This window comes from Panthera leo, chromosome C2 (genome assembly GCF_018350215.1).
Source record: "Panthera leo isolate Ple1 chromosome C2, P.leo_Ple1_pat1.1, whole genome shotgun sequence".
NCBI classification, from domain to species: Eukaryota; Metazoa; Chordata; class Mammalia; order Carnivora; family Felidae; genus Panthera; species Panthera leo.
Genome location: NC_056687.1, coordinates 73,167,424 through 73,194,039, shown reverse-complemented (window position 1 = coordinate 73,194,039; position 26,616 = coordinate 73,167,424). Strand labels below are relative to the sequence as shown.

The window sequence follows — 26,616 nt, the reverse complement described above, 5'->3', positions numbered from 1 at the left end:
CTCTCTCTCTCTCTCTCTCTCTCTCTCTCTCTCTCTCTCTCCCTGTCGTACACATTCTCACACACACACTCTGTTTCTGTCTCTCTCTCTCTCACACACATTCTGTCAGACACATTCTCTCTCTCACACACATATTATCTGTCTCTTTCTCTCACACACACATACACACACACACACATTCTCTCTCACACACATTCTCTGTGTCTCTCTCTCTCTCATACACTCATTCCAAGCTCAGCAGGAACCACTGCCAGGCCTCCTAGCTCCAGTGACCTCCCCAAAGGGCCCAAATCACAAGCAGGCCTCTACCTCCTGTGGAGTGGTGACCTCAGGCCTGGTGCCTCACGGAGACTTTGAGAGCTGTCTCCTTCCATCCCTCACTTACTCACCCTGTTTTCCTCACAAGCTCCCACTCCTGTAACACTTTGTTCCTGCTCACTTGAGGATTTTGTAGAAAAGCCAGATCACCCCCTTCTGCTAAAAAGAGAAGGTTCTCACTCTTGGGTAGGGGTAGAGCCACCAGGTTTAGCAAAACAAACAAGCAAGCAAACAAAAAACAGGGCATCCAGTTAATTTAAATTTCATATAAACAACAAATAGTTGTTTTGTGTACATATGTCCCCATGCAATATGTGGGGCATACGTACACAAGACAATTATTTGTTTATCTGAAATCCAACTTAAGTGAGTGTCGTGTGTTTTAACTAGTATCCCTGCATGGTAGGGGTGGGGTAGAGCAAGGGTATCCCGTAGAAGAAATCGCCTTGAAAAGAAAACACACAAAGGCGTGGTGAGGACTGAGGGAGGAGAGTGAGCAAGTGCCCTTAACTGAGGGCCTCTCTCACTCCAGAAACTTTCATGCATGTTGTTCCATTTGAGTTTTTGGTAATTCTGGATCCCTACTTACACACTGAAAACAAAACAGAGGGTCAGAGCATCCAGTAGCTTGCAAAGCATCACGTAGGTAATTCATGAAAAGCAGGGACTATAATCCAGAGCTTCTTTTTTTTTTTTTTTTAATTTTTTTTTTTAACGTTTTATTTTATTTTTGGGACAGAGAGAGACAGAGCACGAACGGGGGAGGGGCAGAGAGAGAGGGAGACACAGAATCGGAAGCAGGCTCCAGGCTCTGAGCCATCAGCCCAGAGCCTGACGCGGGGCTCAAACTCACGGACCGCGAGATCGTGACCTGAGCCGAAGTCGGACGCTTAACCAACTGAGCCACCCAAGCGCCCCCAGAGCTTCTGAGTATAACCCGAATGCTTTTTCTTCCACGTCAAGCGGCTCTGCCTGCTGATACACACTTGTAATTTTTATGGGCTGTACATAAAGAGCGTCCAACGGTTTTTTTTACTCTTCGAATACATTCATCAGGAAGCAAATTCAAAATGGCATCCTGGACTAACACATATTTGCAAAATACAGTTGTCTATTTACAGAGACCATTCTGTTGACAGAGAAAGCAAAAGCCTCTTCCCTCCTTTTGGCCATGTATCCCAACTAAACACATCACCCATGAGGACCTGTCCGGCAGTCTAGTTCTCTTGACAAAGAGGCAGAGAAAGGGTCAGGGCAGGACTGTTCCACCCAAAATGGCCACGACTCCCCAACTTTCAGGTGAGAAGGGTCATGGAACATCTGACTCAACAGAATCCTGACGGGGACCCTAGAGGAAAAGGTTCCTCTATCGCCATCCTAGCATCCCACAATCCATCATTTTCCAGAACACATGGTGGGGTTAATGTATATTTGGGGCAGCGGGAGAACTGAAAAACAAAACAAAACAAAACAAAACAAAACAGCTATTTGTCAAATGAATAGTGAAAAATACATTTCCCTCCCCTCTCCTCCAAGCTTCTAACATTCATGGCACACAATAGAGGGGAAACAACCATAAAAATGACTTAAGATGTGCCCTTTTGAAGTACAGTAACTGTCAGACAAGCGACTATAAAAATAACACAGTTGAGGAGATCCAAATTTATTTCTGCTTAGTGAATTTCCAGATCAAAAACATACTTGGTTAATCAGTCCAGTTTTGCTTTGCTTTTGTGCTGTTTCGTTTCTAAATTTTCCTTTCTTTTCATAGATGCTAGCTGATTTTGCTTATGGCAAAAACCTTGCCCACCTCACACTCCGCCACTTGGGGAGGCCACGCGGTTATGGGAACTCCCACCACCTCCTCGTTCCTGGAGGAGGGCTAGGGAAGTGGCAAGTGCCCACAGGGGTGGGTGACGGCCAAGTCCAGACAAGTGGGGCTGAGGCTGCCTGCCCAGGGGAAGGGCCCAGTTCCATCCGTCCTTGTGTGGACGTGGTTTACTTGCCGCCCTTCCATTCCCCCCTTTCTTCTCCCACTCCCTCCCCACAAGCACAGGCTCCAAAGGTGCAAACAACTAACACTTGCTCTTTGGGGGCAGTGGAGTCTCCAGTTTTCTTGTGGAAGACAGAAAAAAAAAAAAAAATCCATACTCCACCCCCTACCCCTCACACCCAGCCAGCACCAAGCCATTCCCAGCCCCAGCACGAGACTGCAAATATTCAGAGGCAATTACCCAGAGCCAGTAGGGCGCACATTCGTGCAGGACAGCCGTTTGCAGACTTAATTATTAGAGGCTTTATAAACATTTCAGCTGGGGAGGAATGGAAGGGGAAGGTGGGAGCACCAAAAGGAGTTTTCATTTCTGCTGATTTGAGTGCACGAGCCCTAAGGACAGGGCAGTTTGGGCCTCTTTCAGCAGCCCAGCCACAGAGGTCTGATTTTCCTCAGATAATTAAAGACTCCGAAGGTGAGAAAAATTCAATTTCGTTTTGGATCTAAAATCTCTCAGAGATTTCTTTTGAGAAGTCCAGACAATTAAATTGATTTAAGTTTCACGGTTAATAAAATCCTAGATCTACAAAAAACATAAATTCTGGCCAAAACGATATAAATGGGATCACGTTTCCATGTATATTACATGAGAAGATTCCAGATCAGGCCTTGAAGGTATCACTGCTCTGACTGCATTTAAAAATGAGCCTGGTACAAGTATCCAGGAGACCCTGGCCCCTACTGAGCAGTGAGGAGCCCCCCCACCCCCGCAACAGACAGGCAGCCTCAGGACTGAGGAAAGACACTGAGGAAATGGTGAGTGGCAGGAGAGAGGGATCACAATGCCAGAGCCAGGGAAGGGAAGTCTAGGAGCACAACTGCTCCTGTTCTCACATGGGGGAACCCAGGCCCTGTGCACCGGGATGAGCACACAGGACTTTGGACTCTCTCAGTTCAGTGCTCCTTTCCAGCGCCTCCAGTTGTGAAATTGAGAACCACTGACATAAGATACACCTTGCGCGAAGGTGAGGGAATGAGGCCCGGAGGCTGCTAGGAGCTGGAAGTGGCAAGTGTTTGCCCAAAGCCTCCCGGAGTACTAGGCCCTGCTTTGTGATGGGGCGGGGGGGCGGGGGGCACCGTGGGAGAGGATGACGTCAGGGCGAACAGCCCACAAGGCCCAGGGGTTATCAGCCCTCTCAGAGGCCTCGCAGGAATTTCCTGTTATGTGATCTGCGTGTTGCAAATAACCACAAGCAAGCAGGCTGTCACTCTTCCCCTCTCTTTTAGGGGAAGCACGGGCTCTTGGGTCACCAGTCGCCTGTGCTCTGCAGCTCTCCAAAGGCGGCATGGCTCCAAGAATGTCCACAGGGAGCCAGCGGGAGGGGATGCGCAGAGAACAAAGAGCGGGCCAGCCCAGGGGACGGTGAAATCCCAGCTCCAGGCAGCTCGGTTCTGGGGGTGCTCTGGCTCTGCCCAGAGGAGGATCAGTCAGTGACCTGGAACTCTCTGGATCCAGAACCATGGGTCTAGTTTTTAACGAAAACTTGTACGTGCTTTTGCCTCTACTCTCCTTTGTTTCAACTGTAAGATGTATAGTACACACACAGGACGACGCGCAACCCCGTGCACGGCCCCCGTGGCAGAGGACTGACACCACACTGAGGCACTCCAGAGGCAACCTCCACCTACGTCCTGCTCCCCTCCCCACCCCCACCCCACCCTCTCCAGAGGGAACACTGTGCTGGCTTTGGGGATCAGCATTTCCTTGGTTTTCCTTATAATTTTGGCCACATGGTACGCATCCCTGAAGATTACAGTTTAGTTTTGCCTAGTAGTGTGCGTAGGTACCATGTGCTCATTTTTGGTTTTGTGTAGAACTCACTCGGATGAAGGTATTTTATTTATCCATTCTGCTATCTACGGCATTTAAGTCATTCTCAGTTTTTGGCTACCACACGCAATGCTGCAATGGATATTCTTGAACATGTCTCCCGGTTCGCAGACGCTGGGGTTTCTCTACGACGCGTGCTTGACAATGAAGCCGTGCACGACGCAGAATGCGTTCTTTACCGTGAGCGGGGAACGCCAACCTGTGTTCCAGAGCTGTGCTGCCTTTGCCTCCTTACAAGACACTGAGAAACCCACTCTGCTTCAACAGAGGAGCGGTCACTGGTGACCGAGAGGCCAAGAAAACCTAGTTCATCATCAGACCGGCAAGTTAAAGCCATATCCTGATACCTCCCTCTGTAAGGCAAAGCCCAAGATTTTAAAATTCTGAGCTTAACCACAACCAACAACCAAAACAGCTCCCCTTTCTACAAGAAAAATGTCACACACTCCCCAATAAGAACGAGGCAGCATCTACGGCTTTGGAGCAGACCCACCTGCCCGCACTGTTGACGACAGGCAGTAAGTACAAATGTGTCTCTAAGAGATTAAGTGTAGAAAGACTGTCTACCGATAAATCCCAGTCTGAAGTAGGTAGCAGGAGAGGGGAAGGGGACAAGGGGTGGAGAGGGTCCTGGAGGCCACGTCCCCTACAGCTGCCACATACCTGTATACTGGCTGCATCTCTCTTGCTATGCCAATGACGGCGCCTGGCAGGAAATTGTCAAACTCCTCAAACAATTCCCGGATGTTGGTCTTGTACTTCAGGTCTAGGTCCAGCTGAATTATCCGCAGGATCTCTGGAGGAAAGAAAAAGAAAACAATAAGACACAGACACACATCCTGGGAGGCTCAGCCACTGACAGAAAATGAGTGGAAATTGCAGAAACAGGTAGTGGATCATTCTTACAGTCACTGAATGATGCAAAGTTATGGCTGGAAACAGAGGCGCTTCATCCACCAGCAACCCACTCCGCAGGAGAAGCCTTCGTAAACAACCACTCCACCTTTCCTTCCAATCGCAGGCAGGCATTTTGTTTATAACTCGGTGACCATGTGCCCTACTTCAGGCCCACTGTCCTGGTGTCATTGTCAACAGCACACCACTTCATTCTCAAAAGGATCTAGTGCTGAGCATACAGGTGTTTCTCTTTGGGGCACAGCTGGTAAACGACCCACAGGAGAGAGAGCTGAAAACCCGCCCTTATTAGCACGTTCTGCAAACGTAGTGTGTCAGGCTGGGATGCTGACCCAAAGGGGAACAGCTGAAAGACTTCAGATACTGTTTTTATTCCACTGGCTGAAAGACAAAGTGAACTATAATTAGACAAACTGAGTCTCACAATTACCTGGCACATAAGCTCTGTTTGTTTCTGTTGCCTCCAGATGACTCAGGGTGAGCGGGGAGGAGGGAGGCACTGGCTAAGTTCTCTCCTCCTTCCCCTACCAAGCCTGACTCAGCGCCTGTGCCAGCAGGGGACTGGACCTAGCTGATGGGGCCTCTGCCCCCCACCCCAGGAATGATAGCAGGTGACTGAAACCAAGAGGGGAGGAACCAGTGCGGACATGAAATGGGAGGGGCTGCAGGGGCTCCAGAGAGGGGGCGCTCAGGGTCAGATGATGGAGGAGAGAAAGTGCTCTGCACTGAGGAGGAGGCCTGAGGTGGGAATCGGACACGAAGTGCAAGTTCCAGCTTTGCTGCTGATTAACTCTGTGACCCTGGGAAAATGACTTGTTTAAATCCTAGCTGTCTCATTTGTTAATGTGGGGGTGATACAACGGGCCTCGGGAGGCTGTGGTGCTGGGAAGAGGAGAGGACAGATGGGAAACATCTTGTATTCAGGCTGCAGAGGACTGCAGGAATACAGGGTCTGGAGAGTAGGGAACTCACTGATGCCTGACGCAGTCAAGGGAGACTTCATGGAGGAGGGAGACTTGGGCTGGGCTGTGAACTATGGGCATGCCTGGGCAGCTGAGGCACACTAACACCCATCCGGAACATGAGGCTCCCCCCAGGACATGACGGCTGTCTGAGCACAGGCTTCCCGAGGAAGCCCTCTGAAGACAGGGACCCTATCTTTGGCATCTCGGCCTCCACCCCTTCATAGGGCAGGCCTTGGTGGTCAGTAAACACTCAGGAATGTTTGTGGAATTCAATAGCCATTCTCGAAATTAGTTTATGAAGAAATCACAGCTTATGATTCCAGAAAAACTGATTCATTTGTTCTTGTTCTCTTTTCCTTTGTGGCACAGGAAAAAAAAAAAGACAAAACAAAACAAACAACACATCAGTTGACGTTTGACGTGAGCGTTCTGAACAAAATAAGTTACACTAGGTGAGACCCCAGCTGCCCAGGCCGGAGGAAAGTAAGGGGGCACCAAAGCCACGCCTCTCTGGCCCTGTGGGAAGGGGATGCAGGAAAATGAGCTCGCCCAGCCATGGAACACCGCTGCCTGCCTGGCTTCACACTGCCCATCCCCACACGCCAATGAGTAAAACTGCTGCTCTCCCTCCTGCACTAAAGACAGCAATAACAACAACAGAGAAACCAGGAAAGGTGACAACTCGGGGCCTGCGGTCGGGAGGCCCTTGTGTTGACATCACTGTCTCCCAGAAAGCTGCCTTAAACTAGGAGTGGAGAAGAGAGACAGACCACGGGGCAGAGCCTCAGGGCACCCGTTGCTTTCAGAGGTGGCCCTGGGGAACAAACACACAGTACCTGATGGGGACCTTAGGGAAGGACACTGTGTCCCAGGAGAGAACATCTAGGAATGAGAATCGTAGCCATCAAGAAGTCATGGTGAGGGGGTGCACACACACCCCCTCCAGCCACTTTTCTTCCTCCCTCCCTCCCTCCCTTTCTACTTCCTGTGCCCCAAGCTCCTACATCCAGGGTCTCAGGTGATTCTTACACACAGTAGAGCAAAGCACTTAATGAGACAGGGACAGGAGGGCACCATCATCCTGAGGAGAGAAACCACATCACGACAGGTTCTGCCGAGGAAGGTGGTGGAAGGGAACAAGGGCATTTGGCCGAAAGATGGGGAGGCCTCAAGGATGTATGGTGGAACTTCTGTGTGGTACTGACAGGGCTATGCAAGAAGGGGAAACGTCATCCTCATGGCTCCAGGGTGTACCTCCAATGACACGAGTGACAGTCATATGGAAGCACCCACCCTTTCTGTGAGTGGTTTTTAAGTACCCAATATTGCACAGGCACTTAGCTTACTTCTCATAACCACCCAACGTGTTGAGTTATTCCTATGTTCAGATGAAGAAACAGCCTTAGGAAAGTTAAAAACAACAGCCCAAGGTCCCACAATAAACGAGTGCTGGAGCTGGGGTCTGACCTTTGGTCAGCTTCACATGAAAGCCCAGCACGCTCTTTCCAGTTGACCCTGATTCCCCTCCGATCAGAGAGAAGCTCCAGGGAGGCAGATCTGGCACCCCCTGCCACCATAGAGGGGCACAGCAAAGAGCCAAAGACCTTGACAGACAAAAAGCGGAGCAACAAGCTGGCCAAATGTAGAACGTAAGGGAAGTCCTCTACATGCAAATAGTTCCGCTATAATTAAAGGAACTCCCAGTGGTGGAGAGGCCATTCAGTCAGCTGGTCTTCCTTGAGAGTCTACCACGTGCTATGTGTACCCCTTGGTCTTTCAAGACCATCTAAATCCAACCTATTCTGCGAAGTGCAGCCCGAATGCCTCCTTCCCTCCCCTGCTTGGACAGGCCCCGGTCAAAGTCATGGGCACTGCCACCTGGGTACCTGCCTCCCCATCTTTGCCAGAGTGAGTGTTCCTTGAAGGTGAGAATGTGCTGGGAGAGCGGAGTTCAGGGGCATCAGATGTCTCCTGAAGAGACCCAGCTCCTTCATTTTGGCAGAGCCCTGGCCTTGTCTTAAGAAGCCCATCGATAAATCTAAGCACTTTCCCTGCCCTTTAGGGACTGGCTGGGAGTAAAGCTGGAAAACGCCACGTGCGGCCCTGAGACACAGGAATTTGAGATATTTTTATGGTTTTATAACTCCTCACTTGTAAGGTACCTTATTTTACTATAAGTTGCTAATACTTCTTCCAAGAGGGACTTCACCAAATAAGTTAACTGGTTAGGAAGGGAAGAGGCAGCAGGTGTGCACGAACGGACTTCTTCACACTGATGTGAAAGGACTGACCCAGTTACTACTCTTTGGGCTGAGGCAGGAGGACACTCCCTTCTGTTCTGAGAGCCGACAGCCCTCAGAGCAACCTGCAATGTCATGCGGGCATCTATCCAGACGGTTATTCTTTTATGTGATTTTGAAATAAGATGCCAAGTTGCAAATGTCACTGCTGGAAAGAGGAAGATGCTTACTAGGAAGGCTGGAATGGACTGGGGTGAGATTCTCTTAAAGGGCCCTGCTCCTCTGGCCTCTGGTCCTTGGTGTAGTCCTCTCTCTGTGGGAACTGCATGGCTGGGGCAGGGGAGGTGGTATCTATAATGTTGAAAGGCTCTTCTAAGGATGAAATAAGATGGATACATGGCAGTGGCAGCAATGGTGACGGCCCAGAGGGAATGCTGGCTGGAGGACGGCTGTAATGACAGCAGTTATGACCACTGAGATTTAAGTAACAAATGGGTGAGATAACTGACTCCAAAACAAAAAGGAGATGAAATCTATAAAGCATGGGAAAAAGCATCTCAGAAAAGGGACTAGACATCTACAAAACTCAAAACAATGGCCAGCGTCCAGGCTGGGTGAATGTCTGCCATGTCAGAATCCCGTGAGAAAATGGTTAAAAAAAAAAAAAAAAAAAAAAAGGCAGAATAATCTAGGATAACAGATCTGAAAGAAGAGCAAATCTACCCATTATACAGATGGAGAAACTGAGGACCAAGGATGACACGGGACTTGTCAGGGGTCACACAGTTGAGCTAAGTGGCAAAGCTGGTCCCAGAACTCAGGTCTTCTGATTGCCTAGCTAATGCTCTCATGTCAATTAGTGCCCCCCACCCTCTACCCACTCCCAATTTGGGCCATAAACTCAAGAGCAGAAAACACTGTGGCCAAAATAATATGGCCCAAAGGGCTGTGCGCAAGACTTGCCAGGCACCCAATACAAGCAGCTCATGGAGGATGTGCATATCATACCATGAAAACGTAAACCTGAAGATAAATAGTCGCAGCTAAAGAAAGAAGAGACCTCCATGATCCACATACTTTATAGCCAGCTTTTGGAAAACTGCTCTCCATATTCTCACATTAACATCAGGCAGGGATGTCAGAAAACAACCAAAGCCAACAAATCTTTAAATTTCTCTAGGAACACACCTTGAGTCGCACATTCAAAGGGAGGCAGAAGCCTGACTTAACAACCAGGAGTCACCCATGGAGACACAAGCTCAGTGCCTGGTGTGAGAACTGCAACAGCCAGTAGAAAAACACTGTCCCCCCACCTCCGCTGGTCCACCACCCAGTCATCTTCTGTTCTAGCTGGACCTGTTCACTCCTGGAAACATGTTTGCTGCGACATCCAGTTAGTCGGAAGATGGGCCATCCAACCAGCCCCTCAAACTTACCAATCTTGTCATGTATGTGTTTAATCACAAAACCGAGAACTGAAGTGTGTCATTTTCTCAGATAGAAGGAAGCTTGCCCATGTGTTAGGAAAAGTCCTGTGTGGCATGAGGGATTTGAGGAACATGATCCTCAGATGAGCACCAGGGCTGAGGCAGGCTGGCCAGACCCCTCAGTAGATGACAGAATGCAGAGGAACTCCCAGCAGTGTCCCTTCATGGATCAGCATTCAGGACTTTGAACACTGGTTTCCACGGGAGACGGTAGTTGGCAAGAGATCAGACAGGCTGACCCCGGGCCATTTCAGGAAACGGAAGAATTGCTGCATCCTGGGTATAGAAGGCGGTTCAGGGGTCCTGGCTGAAACCCCCAACCACAGGACTGATAAACATCTGACAATAAGACAGGAGCCACTAGTATGTGTCAACTCAAAGTGGGAAAGGATGCTAAGGATCTAGGTGGGATTTTTGGTCTGAGACCTTTTTCCACTTGAACTTCAAGGGGGTAAAGTAGTGGTATCATCTTCACAGGGGCCACATCCACTCACCTCACTCTCTCATGCTCCCATTGGAGGCTAACAAAATGGTGCCACTCGTTTCTAACAGGTTAGAAAAGGAAAGACGGGACTAGAAGTGCTGGCTACAAATGCAGCTTTCAAGACCTAGACCATTACCATCATGACCACCCTGGCCCTGGAGAGCACGGAGGAAGTAATTGACTGCCCAGGTGACTGTACTCAGGGTTCAGGAGGCCCAACCCGGCTGCTGGCGCCTGAGGCCCCGAGCACAGCCTGGCTGAGCCAGAGGGTCCATTCCTCTGCTCCAGTGCACGGCAGAAGACAACATGCGCGGCCTTAGAACCAGCTGGGCGCTTCCCAAGTCAACATTCCCCCGTGGAAAGGCTTGAGACAGCTCATCATCAGCCTTCAATTAAACCAGTCACAAGGCATGTCATCTGACCATGGATGGAATTACAACCCAGAGTGAGTAATTAATGATACCCAAAAACAAACAAAAGGGGAAAAGAAGCCTCTTTTCCACTCCCCTCCCTTCTCCGAGCCCCAGAAGTAATTCCTGGTAGATGCATCCTAACACACACAGAACACCACACGACAAAATAGATCAGGGAATTATGAAAAGACAGACATGCTTGGGTAAGCACTGGGCCTACCATCCTGCACAACGAACGGGCCTTCTCCGAGGGGGCAGATTGACTGTGCAAGTGCCTCCTTTCTCCTTCTGTCTTGAAAAAGCTTCAGAGCTTTCCAGAGATAAATATTTATAACACATCAGAGGGCTTTCACTTCAGAACACTACCCCTAGCTTTCCATTAGCCAGGAGAGGGTTCAGGGAGAAGGGGACACTGTGGCAACCCGAGTCTGTGAGGTGTCATGAGGTGGAGAATCTGGAAGCAGCTGCTTGGAAAGGAAGCTTGATTTCTCACTGTCTGCTTGGAAAACACTGCAACAATTTGCCACCTGTTTTATCCTCCTCTGGTGCTTCGTAATGGCTCCTCGGAGGCACATCTGGCCTGCAGGAGCCAAAGGCCACTGAGAGGGGTAGGGACCCCCCCCAACGGTAAGAGGCCCACGGCCCAGGCCCAATCCTGATGTGCCGCACCAGCCACGCCAGACTGGCTGCTCCTGCTGCACAGGGTCTCGGGCTGTGATGGAAGACTGGCCACCACAATGCACAGACCCCAGCGGTGCCCCTGAGGGCATCTGTAGTTGACGGTGGCTGTGGTGATTCTCAGACCCAACAGAGAACTTGGGTCTCTTCCCAGCTGGGCCTTTCCCTGTCCCTCAAAGCCCCCCTCTCCACTCCCTTCGCGGCATAAGGCCCAGCTGCAGGACGGCAGGCTAACTATGGGGAGAGCTGCCACCAACGAAGGTGGGACATGCCAAGCGTCCAAGGCCTTGGGTACAGACTCCTGAGGCTCCTCCAGCCTGGTCACACGGTCCCTCCTGAGGAGCAGAGAGATGGTATCCGTGTGCCAGGCCATGACGAGGGCTTTACACTTACCAAGCCAGCTCATGAACCTCTGCTTCACTTCTGCCAGGCGGCCATTAGGACCTCCTGTGTTCAAATGAGAAACCAGAGGCAGAGAGAGTATGGGCGACTTGTCTAAGGCAACCTAGTGAGGAAGCGTCAGAGTTGAGATCACAGACTTCCTCACCCAGCAGTGCGTTTGATCCACCACACACGGGTTTACGTGTGTGCCTTCACACACAGATGTCTGAAATGCCTTCAGACGTCCCTGAGGCCCTTTTAAAATCGCCCTATCTTTAAACATATGAAATGCTGCCACATCAAGGATGAAAACATCAGACAGCTCCAGAGCACCCCGGTACAGTGGCTGGGGCTTCTGTGGACAGAGAAGGGGTTCCCACCTCCCACAACCACCTCCCTCAAGACCCTTACCCTCAGTGAGCTGAAAAACTATTGGAGTTCCCTTCCATTGAGCAGAGGCCAACGGAGAAACTTGGGGGCGGGGGGGGGTGGGGGGGGGTGGGGTGGGGGGAGAGTTTCACGCCACAAAAGTTGAGAGGAAGTTTTCAATGACAATAGCCAACAGGCAGAAAATGTATTATAATCATTTAATCATCCAAATGCTCTGAGATTGGTATTATGATTTCTGCTTGACAAATGAGGAAATGAAGTATGGTAATCAAGATCACACAGCTGGAAAGTGGCAGGGCTGAGACTCACAAGGGAATGCTGGGCTCTAAAGCCCATCTTGCTCTTCACCACCCCCGTCCCTTCCCCCCCCCCCCGCCCCCCTCCCCAGGGTGGCCAGGACACAACAGGCTGGACTCTGCAGACGCTGCTCAGCCAGGAAGTCCCTGACTCTCCCCAGGCTGATCTCTGTTTTCCACATCAGCAGCCTGCACCTACCTCTGGGGGAGGAGCGAAGGGAGGAAATGGAGTTCCTGTGAGTGATTTATACAACCTGTTAGCAGCTCTGGTAAAAGGTTTGGGGGCCAAGAGGTTGAAATTAATGGCCACAGTCAGTTTTATGCATTAGCTATACAACAAATTCTTTCTTCCAGCCCTACTCACCCCCTCTCAAAATTAAGCATGGAAAAGTGAGTGTGAGCTATGGCTCCGCGCTCACATTTTTTATAACTATCAGCTCCTGTTTTGTGGACAAAACAAAACAAATTATTATGAAAAGGCACAGTTTTTGCTTTAGCAACAGTGTAACATGAGCCTCCTCCCTCACCCCTAGTGCCTTCGGTGACTAGGTATATAAATCATATCCTTTAGGATAGGACAGAATTTATTTCCAACTTGGCTGAAAAACTTTAGGGACGTATATAACATACAACAACACATATAACACCTGGTCTCAATTTTCCTCTCACTTCTATTGCCAATATGAAATTATAGCTCATGTATCTTTACGAATTTTAATGTACAGAGGAAACTGAATTTTGGATTTGGAAAGCAGAACATCCGCCTTTCTTTCCTTTCTATGGCATGGATGTCCGTGGCCCCCGCTGGCCTCTCCACAGCTTCTAGCTCTCTGGGGTCTGCTAGAAACTTGATTTTTTATCTGCAAAGGCTTAAGCCCTGCTTCCTATCTGGGGCATGACCACATTCTGGCTTTGTTCACCAACACGGAGACTGACGCCAGGTCTCTGCTCTTCACCAGGAGGCTTTTTTCAAAGAGCCCTGGGGATGGCAGCTGGAGAAAACAGTCCTCTTTGGGCAGAAGTCACAGGTGTTTTCTGAAAATAGTGATACACTGACCACTGGTCTACCTGAACGCTCTCACGGCTCAACTTTCCAAACTGCTCACTCTGAGGTTCTTCACCGGAATTGTGGGGGCCCCTGTTTCTAATCTCATCTGCCCTCACTCTTTACCTCCCCCAACCACTCTCTCCCTCTTTCTCGCATTTGAGCCCAGGCCACACCTATGGACTCAGTGTAAAATTAGGAAAACTAGGGGCGTCTGGGTGGCTGGGTCAACTGAGCGTCTGACTTTTGCTCAGGTCACAATCTCACGGTTCATGAGTTTGAGTCCTGCATCAGACTCACTGCTGTCAGCCTGTCAGCACAGAGCCCACTTTGGATCCTCTGTCCTCCTCTCTGCCCCTCCCCCGCTTGCACTCCCCCAAAGGAAAAGTAACAAAGGTTTTATTCCACTGCCTGCAGCCTCCATCCCTATGCCAAGCTCTGACACACACTGGTGCCCTTGGCCCAGCCAGCTTGTCTGGGCCTGGTCACCGCAGCCTGCCCCTTAGGTTTATGCAAATGCCAATGGCAATAACAGGACTGATTCCTTATATTTTTATGGCACATAGCAACGTGCAAAGTGCTTTCCCAACTCACAAAACGCTTTGCTATGCTTTAGCTTGTTTAAACCTTACAACAACCCTAGGGGGCAGGGGCATCCATGTGGGTTGGGTCCAGCTGCATAGAACAGAAGATGTAAAGTAACAATGGTTTGAACACACAGAAGACTAAAGCTAAGTCATCCAGGGGTGGTAGGGCCACTTCATGAAGCTGTCAAAGGTCCTGGCTCCTACCTTTCCGTTCTATTATCCTAGACCTGGTTTCCATTCTCAAGGTCACTGCATGGTGCCAGAGAGCTACTGAGGCTCCAGGCAACAAGGGGTAAGAAAGGGAAAGGTTCCCTCCCCTTACCCCCTGCAATGAGGCAGACCCTTTGAACAACTTTCCTGGAAGTCCCTAATTTAGTCACATGGCCACACCTAGCTGCAAGGGAAGCTATGAAATTATTTTACGGGGCATAATGCTGCACCCAAATAAATGGGATTCGCTTATAAATGAAAAAGAAGGGGCACCTCAGTGGCTCAGTCAGTTGAGCGTCTGACTTTGGCTCAGGTCATGATCTCGTGGTTCGTGGGTTCGAGCCCCACATCGGGCTCTGTGCTGACAGCTCGGAGCCTGGAGCCTGCTTCGGATTCTGTGTCTCCCTCTCTCTCTGCCCCTCCCCCACTTTTGCTCTGTCTCTCTCAAAAATAAACATTAAATAATAATAAACAAACAAATAACTGAAAAGGAAGAGAATGGACACAGAGCAGCAACTAGCAGTACTTCCACAGCTGGCACACAGTAATTCCACTCACTTGACAGGTGAAGAAATATAGGCCCAAAGGATTAGGCTTTGCTAAGCTCACATCATCAATAACGGCAAAACAGGAACCAAGCCCGTGTCCTCTGACCCATGTGCACACACCTCTTCCCTGTTCAGGAAGCCCTCTCGCCGCTGGTGGGCTCCTGCCACGCTCCCGTCCGCCCACCTTCCAGACCTCCGATCGGCCCTCACCGGCTCCTTGCTGGCCACCCCTGAGAGTGTGCCCACCAGGGCAGGGCTCCTCCATCACTGGCTTCACTCGTCACATCCAGGCCGGCTCTCCACCCTGTGTCCCAATGTGTCTCTCGGAATCCAGACACAGTCATGAGGAAGGTGAACCACGCCAGAGACAGTGAGACCCCAGACAGCAGGGCAGGCCCTTCAAACGGTCTCCAGAACGCCACGGGAGTTCTGTGAGCACGACACCTCGCTTGGGGGGCACCACGCGGGGGTGGCTGCCACCTCCTCACCCAGTTTCTGGCGGCAGGCCTCTCAGGCGCCCATTCTGGCACTGAGAGCACACTTGACACGCACTGCTTGGTTGTGTGCTGGGCCAGAAGGCTGACCAAGGGCCCCTGGTGACGACACCCACGCGAGCACAGACCATCCTGCAGTCAGCGTCCTAGCACTGCGGCCATCTCTTCCATGTCACTAATGAAACGGTTTCTGTATTTTGGCAGTTCCTCCCGGTATGGATGATGAACCCATTACTCCTTCCTGGGCCTGAACGTCCTGAGGCCTTTTCACCCAGTGGACTCACCCTCCTCTCTGTGGGGTCCTGCAGCCTACCGCTACCCAGGTCTCCCCCACCCCCTCTGCAGCGAACGCAGCAGAAGGACCTGCAACCACGGCTGAGATGCCTGAGATGCAGGAGGGTAAGTGCGATCAGGGGAAGAGCCAGCTGCCCCTCTCAGAGAAGCAGCAGCCTGGCCGCGGGCACAGGAGCAAGTTCTCCCAGGACCGCAGGGCAGCCGAGGAGAGAGCGGCCCCACGTCACTCCTTGTGCCCAGAAATCCACATCGCAGCAACTGTCGAAGGGAAAAACCAGTTTCTCCGTGTTAGGAGCCCAGAAATACCTTTCTGAGGCTTATATGCAAAGAACTACCCATTCCCTTACTTTTTGCAGCAGGAGAAAAAAAAATATGGTTTTAATCTTTTGGGGAGCAACACCTGTGGGCCCGTGACAGTTTGCAAACTGACTTGGCCAGTGGTCAGATAGCTTTTCAGGTTTCTTGTCTCCTGAGCCAGGCCTCTTGCCAAAATGTCATGTTGTTTTATTGATTCTTGTGCTACGTTAAAAAAAATGATCTATCATCACCTATAAAATGAGGTTCCAAATGCCACATACTGTGCTAAGCATTTTTATGTATTTTACCTCATTTAATCTTTACATGTAGGGATTACTGTCCCTATTTTATAGACTCTCCCACCAACACAGTGGTGTTTCAATGCTTTCACCCCTGTTTACCAAGGTTAAGGGGAGCCTCGCAGGAGCCTAAGTCTGCTAAGAATTACCCGAGAACCTGAGGAAGCCACAAGACTCCATTCTAACTTCCATTTAAAACACAAATCTGGGGCCGCCTGGGTGGGTCAGGCAGTTAAACATCCGACTCTGAGTTCGAGCCCCGCATCAGGCTGTAAGCTGACAAGTGAAGCTTCTTTGGGATTCTCTTTCTCCCTCTCTCTGCCCCTCCCCCACTGCACTGTCTGGCTCTCTCAAAATAAATAAATAAGCTTTTAAAAAATTAAAAAAAAATAAAATACAAATCTGCCTTCCTATGGAGCAAGGGTGCCTGAGAAACCCCCTTCCTAACCTGTTCCCATCCCAGACTATAACCAAAAAGATTCTGTCTTCCAAACTGTACCTAAGCACTAATTAATTCATTTCTGTTTTAATTAAATCTTAATTTCATTTAATTAACTAGTTTCTATTTTATAATTAAAATTTAAGTCATTTGTTTTAATTTTTAATTAAAGACATAAAATATAATGCCGAACTGACATAATTGCAGATGAAATTTAAAAAAAAAAAAAATTAGGCCTAAATATTTCAGTGTGTATTTCCTAAGAAACTTCATGACAGCACAACTATCAGGACCGGGAAATTAACATTAATGCATCACTACCATTTAATCTATAGTCCCATTCAAAATCTGTCAATTGTCCAAAAACAAAAACAAAACTTCTGGTCTAGGATGGAATATAGTTGTCACATCTCTTCCGCCTGAAGTAGTCCCTCGGTCTTTCCTCATCTTGTGTGACCAGGGACAATTTGAGGAGTACAGGCCAATTATTTAGTAAAATCTCCCTCAACGTGCATTTGTCTAATGTTTCCTCGCAATTAGATTCAGGTTACGCATCTCTGTCAAGAACACCACAGACGCAGTGCGGTGTTCTTTTTGCTGTCACATCAGGAGGCACAGCATGTCAATTTGTCCCATTACTGATGATGTTAATTTCAATCGTAAAGTTACCGTTTGTTCTTTGTAACAACAGCATTATGTGGGGAAACGTTTTGAGACAGTGAAAATATCCTATTCCCGAACAAATTTTTGCCTGCTCTGGTTCAGTATCCATTGATTCGCCTCACCTGAATAAATTATTACTATAATGGTTATCACCAAATGGTGACTTTCGAACGCCTTCATTCCCTCTACGTTTATTAGCTGACATTCTACTGTAAAGAAGAACTTTCTGGCATCCCTGCTTACAACAGGTCGTGCCGGGCAAATTCTTCCCTGACTGGAAGGCTTCGGGGTCGCCTGCCACAGGGGCACTGGACAAGGGAGCATCAGGGTTGCTGGCGGTGTGACTTCAGATCCATCCTCCAAGAACCCAGTGGGAGGTGGGAGGGGCGGGAGGGATGGAAAATGACCCTCTTGGAAAACCTCCAGCGGTACCATGCTAGAAGGCCCCTGTGCATTCTTACAAAAATAAGTAAGTGAATAGAGAGACTAGTAGGACATGACTGCGTATTGCAGATAGTTTCAGAAGGCGACACCACCCCACCCTGGCTTTCCTCTATTTCGTAAAACAAGCAATGCATGGGCTCTACCTTATTTAATGAAACGTGAATTTAAGGACTTAAGGCAAGTGTGAGTAGACAGGGCACTGGGGTAGAGGCCTGGCTCACAGGTCTGACTCTGCCGCTACGTCCAGCCTTGGGCAAGCCACCTCCCATGTGGGCATCAGTTCTCCCAGACTGTAAAGACGAGCGGGTTAGGATACACGTCCTCCAAGACCCCCACCCCGGCCCTGCCACCCATGATTCTGAACAGAGGTGGCCCTTTTCCCTCACTCATAACCCAGTGGCTGTTCTCAGAATAGCACATTTATCAGGCACAGGAGATAGGCCTCTCTATGTTGACCTCAGCCATGCCAAGCCAAACAAGTCATAAAGTCCCTACTGCGTGCCAATGTAGTATGACAGTGTGGAGGAGGTTCAGAAATGAATGACATTGTTACTAGCCTCAAAAACTGCAAATCTAGTAGCATTTTCATTATATATTCTCTGCTGCCGCCACTACTGCTTCCAATCCTCCTTATGAGCATTCTTCACGGTGATAAGTATTACCATATGAAACTAACATTTACGTAGTACCTACTGTGTGCCACACACTGGATTACTCAAAAAAAATTTTTTTAATGTGTATTTCTTTTTGAGAGAGACAGGGACAGAATGTGAGTGGGTTAGGGGCACAGAGAGGGAGGCACAGTATCCGAAGTAGGCTCCAGGCTCCGAGCTGTCAGCACAGAGCCCGACGCAGGGCTTAAACTCACGAGCTGTGAGATCATGACCTGAGCCGAAGTCGGACGCTCAACCGACTGAGCCACCCGGGCGCCCCACACTGGATAACTTTTAAATCTCCCAGTTCCCATTTAACAAAGGTGGAAAACTTAGGTTTATAGTAGCCACAGAACTTGCCCAAGGCCACTCAGCTGGTGAGTGACAAAGCAGGAATGCACATCAGGCCTAAGTGTTTCCAGAGTCTGAGTTCTTTCGCCTCCACAGGCTCCCTTTAAACACTTTCGCTTCGAAATCCACCCATACCCCATGCCAGTTTATCTGTTGCTGATAACAAACCACCCCAAGAGTCAGCATCTTCAAATAGTGTATGCTTATCCCTCATGGATCTGCGGGTCAACTGTGCTTGGCTGGGTGGTCCTCACGTGGGGTCTCCCTTGTGGAGACAGTAAAATAGCAGCTGAGTCTGCAGCGTCAGCCAAAAGGCTGGATGACCACGTGACTCACACTGCTTATCGGCAAAGAGCTCAGCTGGGGCTGTCAACCAAAGCGCTTTCCTGTGGGCTCTCCCTAGAGTATTGGCTTTGCCCGGCGTGGCAGCTGGATTCCCAAAGGGGAGCCTGCCAAGAACAAGTGTTCCAAGAGACCCAGGCTGACAGTGCACGGCTCCTAGGGACCGAGCCTCAGAAGTCATGCTACGTCACTTCCACAATATCCTATTTGTCAAAAACAGGTCACCGAGCCAGCCCAAATTCAAGGGAGGGAACTGCACTAAGCTGTGACTACCAGGAGGCATGGCTGCTTTGCCTCATCCCACTGTGGCATTACAGATTATTTAAATTTCTTTATGGTAGTCTACATCTCTACAGTACGTATGTATTCTTTTGTAATCACTGAAATGAATTAATATTCTAAGACATAATATTATAATATATAACATGATTATCAGTATGTCAAATATACACAAAGTATTATTGATGTATTTATATGTGCATACACATATAAGACTGGAAGAAAATGTGCATTAAAAAAGTTTTTTTTAATGTTTATTTTTGAGAGAGAGAGAACAACCAGGGGAGGGGCAGAAAGGGAGGGAGACACAGAATCCAAAGCAGGCTCCAGGCTCCGAGCTGTCAGCACAGAGTCTGATGCAGGGCTTGAACCCATGAACCGCCAGATCATGACCTGAGCCCAAGTCGGAGGCTTAATGGCCTGAGCCAACCCAGACGCCCCAGAAAATGTGCATTTTTTAAAGGACTTTTCATCTTCTCAAAATGGACATGTATTGCTTTTAAATTAAAAACATTTTTTCAATTAAAAACATTCATTAAGGGATTAATTAACTACCTCACAGAATATACCCATTTTATGGCAACACATATCAGATTTAAGGCATTTGCCACGACCTTTAGGTTTTTTTAGGATTCCTTCTCAAGGTGGCTAGAGCTACCCATTTTTATAATCTGTATCCTATAATCAAGTCCATCTAGAGATATCTGCCTCCCTCTTACTTCACCATAAGGTAGCTTTCTGGATTTCCAAATGCATTTTTTTTTTTTTTTAAGAAAAAGGAAAGAACAAGCTGGGAGTTACTCTCATCTGATGTTTTTTCCTGTCATTTATGTAAGTGTACTTGTGCTACATTTTCCACATCTCCTCTTGCCAAACACCTCTTCGAAGTTCAAGGCAAATGCAGGCACTTTGGAGATCTCAGCAGCTGAGAAAAAACCCTCGAGTCTACTATGAGGAGTCGTTCTCTCAGTCTTTTTCTCAGCTCCAGGCGTGAGGAATCCAAAAAATGACAGACCAGCCTTAGAGATATACAAAGACACAGGACCACAACCTGGGATGTACAATCAACCTTCTGCAGCAAAGGGGATAGCCTGAGGGGGTAGACAGAGCAAGTCCCTCCAGTCAGGTAAGTGACCGTAAGAACCTCCCTGTGGAAGATGGTGGCTGAAGGCAATAAAGCTGCCACTGTCCCAAAACATAGAGGGCATCTGAACCCAACTCCAAAAGCAGGCAAGGGGCTTCCGTCTGAGTCACAGCACCAAAAGACAGTGGTGAGTGTGCACTGAAAACTTCTGGAATTGAGTACAGAGAAAGAAAGAAACACGGGCAAGAGGTGTCAGGAGTGGGACTGAGTTCTGACAGCCCTGCCTTCCCAAAGGAAGGCAAGTTCTGACCAGCCAAGCCCTGGGATCCGCTACCAAGCCCACAAGCATTAGCAGCTCTGGGAGCCTAAGGGGCTGATTTGTTGAGTCACTCAGCACTATTTTTACCCAGCCACTTTCCAACCATAAACCCACATTTCAAATTTCATTGTTTGGGTGGATTAAGAAATTTTGACTTGGCCTTTCTTGTGGTTTAACTTCCTGCGTGCCTGTATGAGGGAAAAACTTGAGCATTCCTATGGAAACATGATATTTGGACCTTTTCTTGGCAAGATAGTGTCCACAGTTTTGGTGTCTCGACTGTTCTCCAAACATACATTGCTCAGCAGAGAGGCCTTGACCTGTCCCGTTCTCCCCTCTATTGAGGCAGACAGTTTCCCACATGGCAGTGTAGATCGTTTGGCTACCGGAATACTAGGTCAGGGCAAATTTGTTTATGAATATTCCACTCCAATATTAAGAGACAAAGCTGTCTCTGTGCAATTCATATAACAGTCAATCGTGACCTTATTAGTCATTAGTGATAAATACCCAGGTACTGAGTTTGATAACTGTCAGTGACAGAAGAATTGAACAAGCTTAAAACGATCGCCAAATGATTTCAATTATAAAGTGAGGCGTGACTGTGTGGTCATAGGAACAAGAAACACATACCAGAAGAAAAAGGAATGTTCCTTTTCTGTGGAAGCCAGGATGAGCCCTGTTTTCTTTTTAAAACACTTTCACCTCCACTCACATCTGAAGTACAGTTGCGATGCCTGGTAACTTTCATTCCTTTGATATAAACAGTCTCTAAAACCTCAGGGTCTTCCTGAAGACCAAAACTGCCAAAAACACTTTAACTCAGGCAGAGCTGTGACTTTCTGTTCAAAGATGGAGCCCCCTTTCCAACAGGAAAATCTGGAACTGCACCAAATTTGCCTTCTGCATCTAATGAGAGCCTTGACGTGCTATAGTAAAAGCAAAAAAAAAGTCAATGTTGCTGGAAGTAAACCACTCAGGAGTAGACACGCCCCCTGAAGCTGGCAGTGTGAGCAGAGCCCTGCGTTCTCTCCTAAGTCCAAGGGCAGCACCACGGTAGGCACAGCAACCACACACGAGCCAGCAACGCACTGCACAGTTCTGAGACACAGGACACCTTTCCTGTTCATGAAGGACAGCTGTGCATTCTTTTGATCATCCAACAGATATTTATTAGCCCCCTGCTATGTGGCCGGTGTTCTGACCACTGCAGATAGAGCAGGGAAGACAGCCCAGGGACCTGCTTCCATGTCACTCACAGTCTGGACAAGATGACTTCACACAGCAGGAAATGCCGGGGGGAGAAGAAGCAAGCTGAGCAAGGGGGTGCAACAGGATATGGTGACGGGCAAGTGAAGTTGGGAAGACCGAGAACACCTTTTAAACAAGCAGCATTTGAGCTGAGAAGTGAACGATGGGGAAAGAGAAATGCCAAGATACAGGGGAACACAGAGCAAAGGGAGCCACTGGTGAAAACCCAGAGCTGGCCTTTAGCCGAGTGAAAGAGGAGAGGGAGGTGTAAAAGTCATGGCCGGAGCATTCAGTGGGCAGACCTGCCACAGGACTTGAGCAGGGCAGGAGGGTGAGCTGATTAGGCAACCTCCCCCCACCGCAGATGGCACCTCTCTCCCCAACCAGGTGTCCTGGTATCTGATGTGATGTGCCCCTCAGGCACCCTGGCTCTCGGGGCTGTGCTCTTAGTGGTGACGATGTTCAACTTGAGAGACATAACAGAGCTCCCATCTAGGGAGCTGCTTCTCTCTGTCACCTAAGTTTTGGGAGGCTGGGGTCCAAAGACAAAGGATGTGGCCGCTGCTCCTCAAGGAAAACCATACCAGGAAGGCATAGGGACATAGGCCTGCTCTCCTCCCCCAACATCTCCCTGTCATTATGGTCCGGTTCTGGTCCTGGCCTCAGCTCTCCTTTGTGCCATCACCAAAACAGTTCCTTTCCTCCCACCAGCTGGGCTGGGAAAGCCGCACCAATCGGGGCATAAAAGGGTAAAAAAGAACACTCTGGGGCCCCTCCCCCCACCCCTGCTCAGCCACATGTTAATACACAAGAGGAATCGGGTTAACGATCATCCAGTGCAGGGACAGCAGAAAAGTGGCCATAAAAGTACTCTGTGCAGCCTCGTGGCCAGCTATAAAGATGTAGGGTGGCAAGGTGGGGCTGGGGGTTAATTCATTCAATTTTCATTCAATTATTAGTTGAATAAACATATAATATCTGACTCTCTGATTAGGTGAAGCAAAACAAGGTCTCTGCCATCAAAGTGCTTACAGACTAATGATGGAGATTCAATACAAGCCACCACCACTCGAGGAAGCCCGTGGTGCATTTCCGGGGTGCAGGGGCAGTGCTGTGGGCGCAGCGAGCAGGCAGACCTGGAGGAGACTTGGTATTCGCTTGGGCCTGGTCTCCGTTAGCTCAGGCCACCATAACCAAATATCGCAGACTGGCTACCTTACACAAGAGAGAGTGATTTTCCCACAGTTCAAGAGGCTGGAAGTCCACAATCAAGGTGCTGACAAATTCACTTTCCCCCAAGGTGCTGACAAATTCACTTCCTGGCTTGCAGACCGCCGCCTTTTCAGTGTCCCGCAGGCCTTTCCTCTACGCTCGCTCAGAGAGAGCACTCTGGCATCTCTCCCTCTTCGATAAAGGGCATCAGTCCCATCTGACGAGGACCCCACCTTTATGACTTCATTTAACCCTGAGATCCTCCCAAAGGCCCATCTCCAAAGACCACCATCTTGGAAGTTAGACTTCCACATCTGAACCTGGGGGGGGATATGCAATTCAGTCCATGTCAGGCTTTGAAAACCTGATATACACCAGCGTTTTTTCTCTGTGGGAAATGGAATTACAGGAGAGCCTGGCATCAGCAAAGGCAGGGCCATGTGAGCCTAGGAGAGCAGAAAGCTCTGGGAGAGCAGACGGCAAGCCAGTTTGGCTGTGGTAAAGCACTTATAAGGGACTCAGGGGGCGGGGGGTGAGGCTGGAAAGGTGGTCTGGGGGCAAATTATGGCAGGGAGTCAGGGAGCTGCTGAGTGCCCTGTGAAGCCCTCCCAAGCTGTGTGGAGGGGCCAGGCTGAGGAGGGAGACAAAGGGCAGTCGTAATAGTTGGGACAAGAGAGGAGGAGGCTCTGAATTAAAGCCATGGTTCAGACAGAGAAGCTCAAGCTTTTCTGGGACTGGCTGACCAGAGCCCAGCCTGGGTGGCGGGGAACAAAGCTGAGGTCCCCATATGCAGGGCTGCTCTGGGCACCAAGAATGTGCCCGAGTCCCATGGACAAAAACACTCCCATGTTCTCCTGCTGCCCGGCGAGGAGGTCTGGGCACAGCACAGCATGTCGCTGCCCTGCTAGGAGCTGGGGCCACATACGGTCACTTGTGGCTACAAAGGGCTGGGGCCCCAAAGGGAGTATCCACAAGTCAAAAGTGTGGGCTCTCTCTGGGTGCACTCAAGTCAACTGCCCCTCATCTGATCAGCCTCCCCATGGGCTGCCCTGCTCCCTCTGACTCCTGGGATAGAGAAACCAAACAAAGAATAGGACCAATGCTTCCCAAGCCACCCCCGGCCCCACCATCCACGGGCCCCACAGAAGGGCAGCTCCTTTGCCCATGCTTGGACAGGAAAACAAGAGGAGCTGCCGGAGGTTTTGGAACTGGACACACTCCGGTGACCCCACAGACCGCATTCCTAATTCCTCATCAGCATTTCTGGTGAAGCCAAGAAGCCGGTGTGCCTCGCAGGGTCCCTGGCACATGTGGTCAGCCTCACTGTGGCCCCTGAGTACACTTCCTCATCTGTGGAACAAGGGGCCAGGCCTGGGGGTCCCTCAGACCCCTTCCGGTTCTAACCAGAACCAACCACCAACACAGTACATACACTGGGGGGGGGGGGGGGGGGGGGGCACTGACCTTGGTGGCACCCAATGCCAAATGACAGTGAGTCTTCTAAGACCTGGCAAACAACAACAACAAAAACCCACTTCCCAGGGTACACCCGACATGTGTCTAAAAAACTGGCATGAAACTATATTTTTATTAGCTGAATCCTATTTTCTCAGTGACTAAAAGCATCATTTCAAAGCTCTTTCATTTTCCTTTCCGATTTTCAAAGGGCCAGAGGTTCCTATTTCCCCAAAGTTCCTTCCTCCCACCATCCCCGCCACGGCAGTCAAGCAACAGGGTGAAATACGGGCTTCAGGGAATCAAATTTAAAGGAATCTCTTTGGATGAAGCGAGCTTGCATTTGCAAAGCAGGCACTGCCCTTCTCCCCACCAAGCCCCTGCTCCTGCCAGAGAGTCACTCCTGTTCTCTATCGGAGGCCACAACCCCCCTTTCCCTGGAGGACAGTCACCAGATGTCACTCCTGAAATGCCTCTCACAAGTGACGAGCCCACAGAACCTGTGTCAGCAGAAGCACTGCTGGGCACAGCCTTTGGCTTCCTCACTCTGCAAGGGTATAGTCACTGAGCTGGTGGCTGGACAGGAAGTCCACCGCACAAGGAGGTCACGAGGACATGCAGACATTTCTCTGGTGATTTTTTTCTTTTTTTTGAGAGAGAGAGAGAGAGAGAGAGCCAGTGGGGGAGAGGGGTAAAGGGAGAGAAAGAGAGAAGAGAGAGAGCGAGCAAGAGAGAGAGAGAGACAGACAGAGAGAGAGAGAGACAGAGAGAGAGAGAGAATCTTAAGCAGGCTCTAAGCTCAGTGCGGAGCCCAAAGCAGAGCTCAGTCCCACAACCCTGGGATCATGACCTGAGCTGAAATCAAGAGTCAGATACTCAACCAACTGAGCCCCCCAGGCACCCCAATCATCTTTTTTTAATGAAGACTATGGATCATCCCATGTCAGTGTCATATAAACCAAGTCTCACAGCAGCCAGGAAATCCAGCCATGCCATCAGACGTCAAGAAACCATCACACTCTCCACCCCATTTTGTATCAAGTCCCCAAACCCTCAGCAGATGCGCCTTTCACTTCCCTCCACAAGGGGCTAAGGAGAGGGATCGTGGCATGAGGACCCTAGGGATCAAGTCCAAGGACTTGCTAGGCACCCCATTCTTTTCTTCTTAGGACTTTTCACAATTTGTAATTATACATTTATTTGTTTATTTACTTATGGTCAGTCTCTATGAGACTGTAGGCTCTATGAGGGCTTATAACGTTAGCACCCAGTACCAGGCCTGGCACATTCCACAAATATTATTGTTTTGTGGGTTTTTTTTTTAACGTTTATTTATTTATTTTGAGCGAGAGAGAGAGAGGGAGGGGCAGAGAGAGAGGGAGAGAGACAATCCCAAGAAGGATCCACACTGTCAGTATAGAGCCCAACTCAGGGCTCCATCCCATGAACTATGAGATCATGACCTGAGCTGAAATCAAGAGTGTGATGCTTAACTGAATGAGCCACGCAGGCGCCCCCCCCCCCCCCACCAACTACTGTTTTTAAAAGGAGGAAATACAAGACTCTCCCAGAACCAGATTCACTTGGAAGGACGCTATCTAGTTAAGGAACTGAGTGTCTCATGGGGGCAACTAGAAAAACAGCTATTTCACAGAGCAATCAGGGCTGTGCTCTCAGGGACACAGAGACAGACAGAAAATGCTGCTGGAGAGAAGGGTGAGGCAAGGAAACCTAGGAGGTAATCTTCAACCCAAGTACTTAGGAGACAAGTGGCAGGACCTTATATGTAAAAAGAGGGCCCACGGGTCAACAGAGCACAAGGCAAAGCCCACCAAAGGGAAAGGTGGCCTGGAACGCTGGAGCAGGATCCTGGAGGCCTGGCCAGACCAGTGGTGCTGG

General features: G+C 49.5%; 1 protein-coding gene across 1 annotated transcript in view; it reads right to left on the bottom strand.

Annotated features, from left to right (window-relative positions):
• Positions 1–26,616, bottom strand: part of XXYLT1 (xyloside xylosyltransferase 1) — a 170,381-nt gene that overhangs the window by 69,186 nt on the left and 74,579 nt on the right. The window contains exon 3 of the mRNA XM_042955066.1: positions 4,866–4,998. Within this exon, the coding sequence (XP_042811000.1) occupies positions 4,866–4,998 (133 nt within the window). The remainder of the gene's footprint in view (positions 1–4,865; positions 4,999–26,616) is intronic.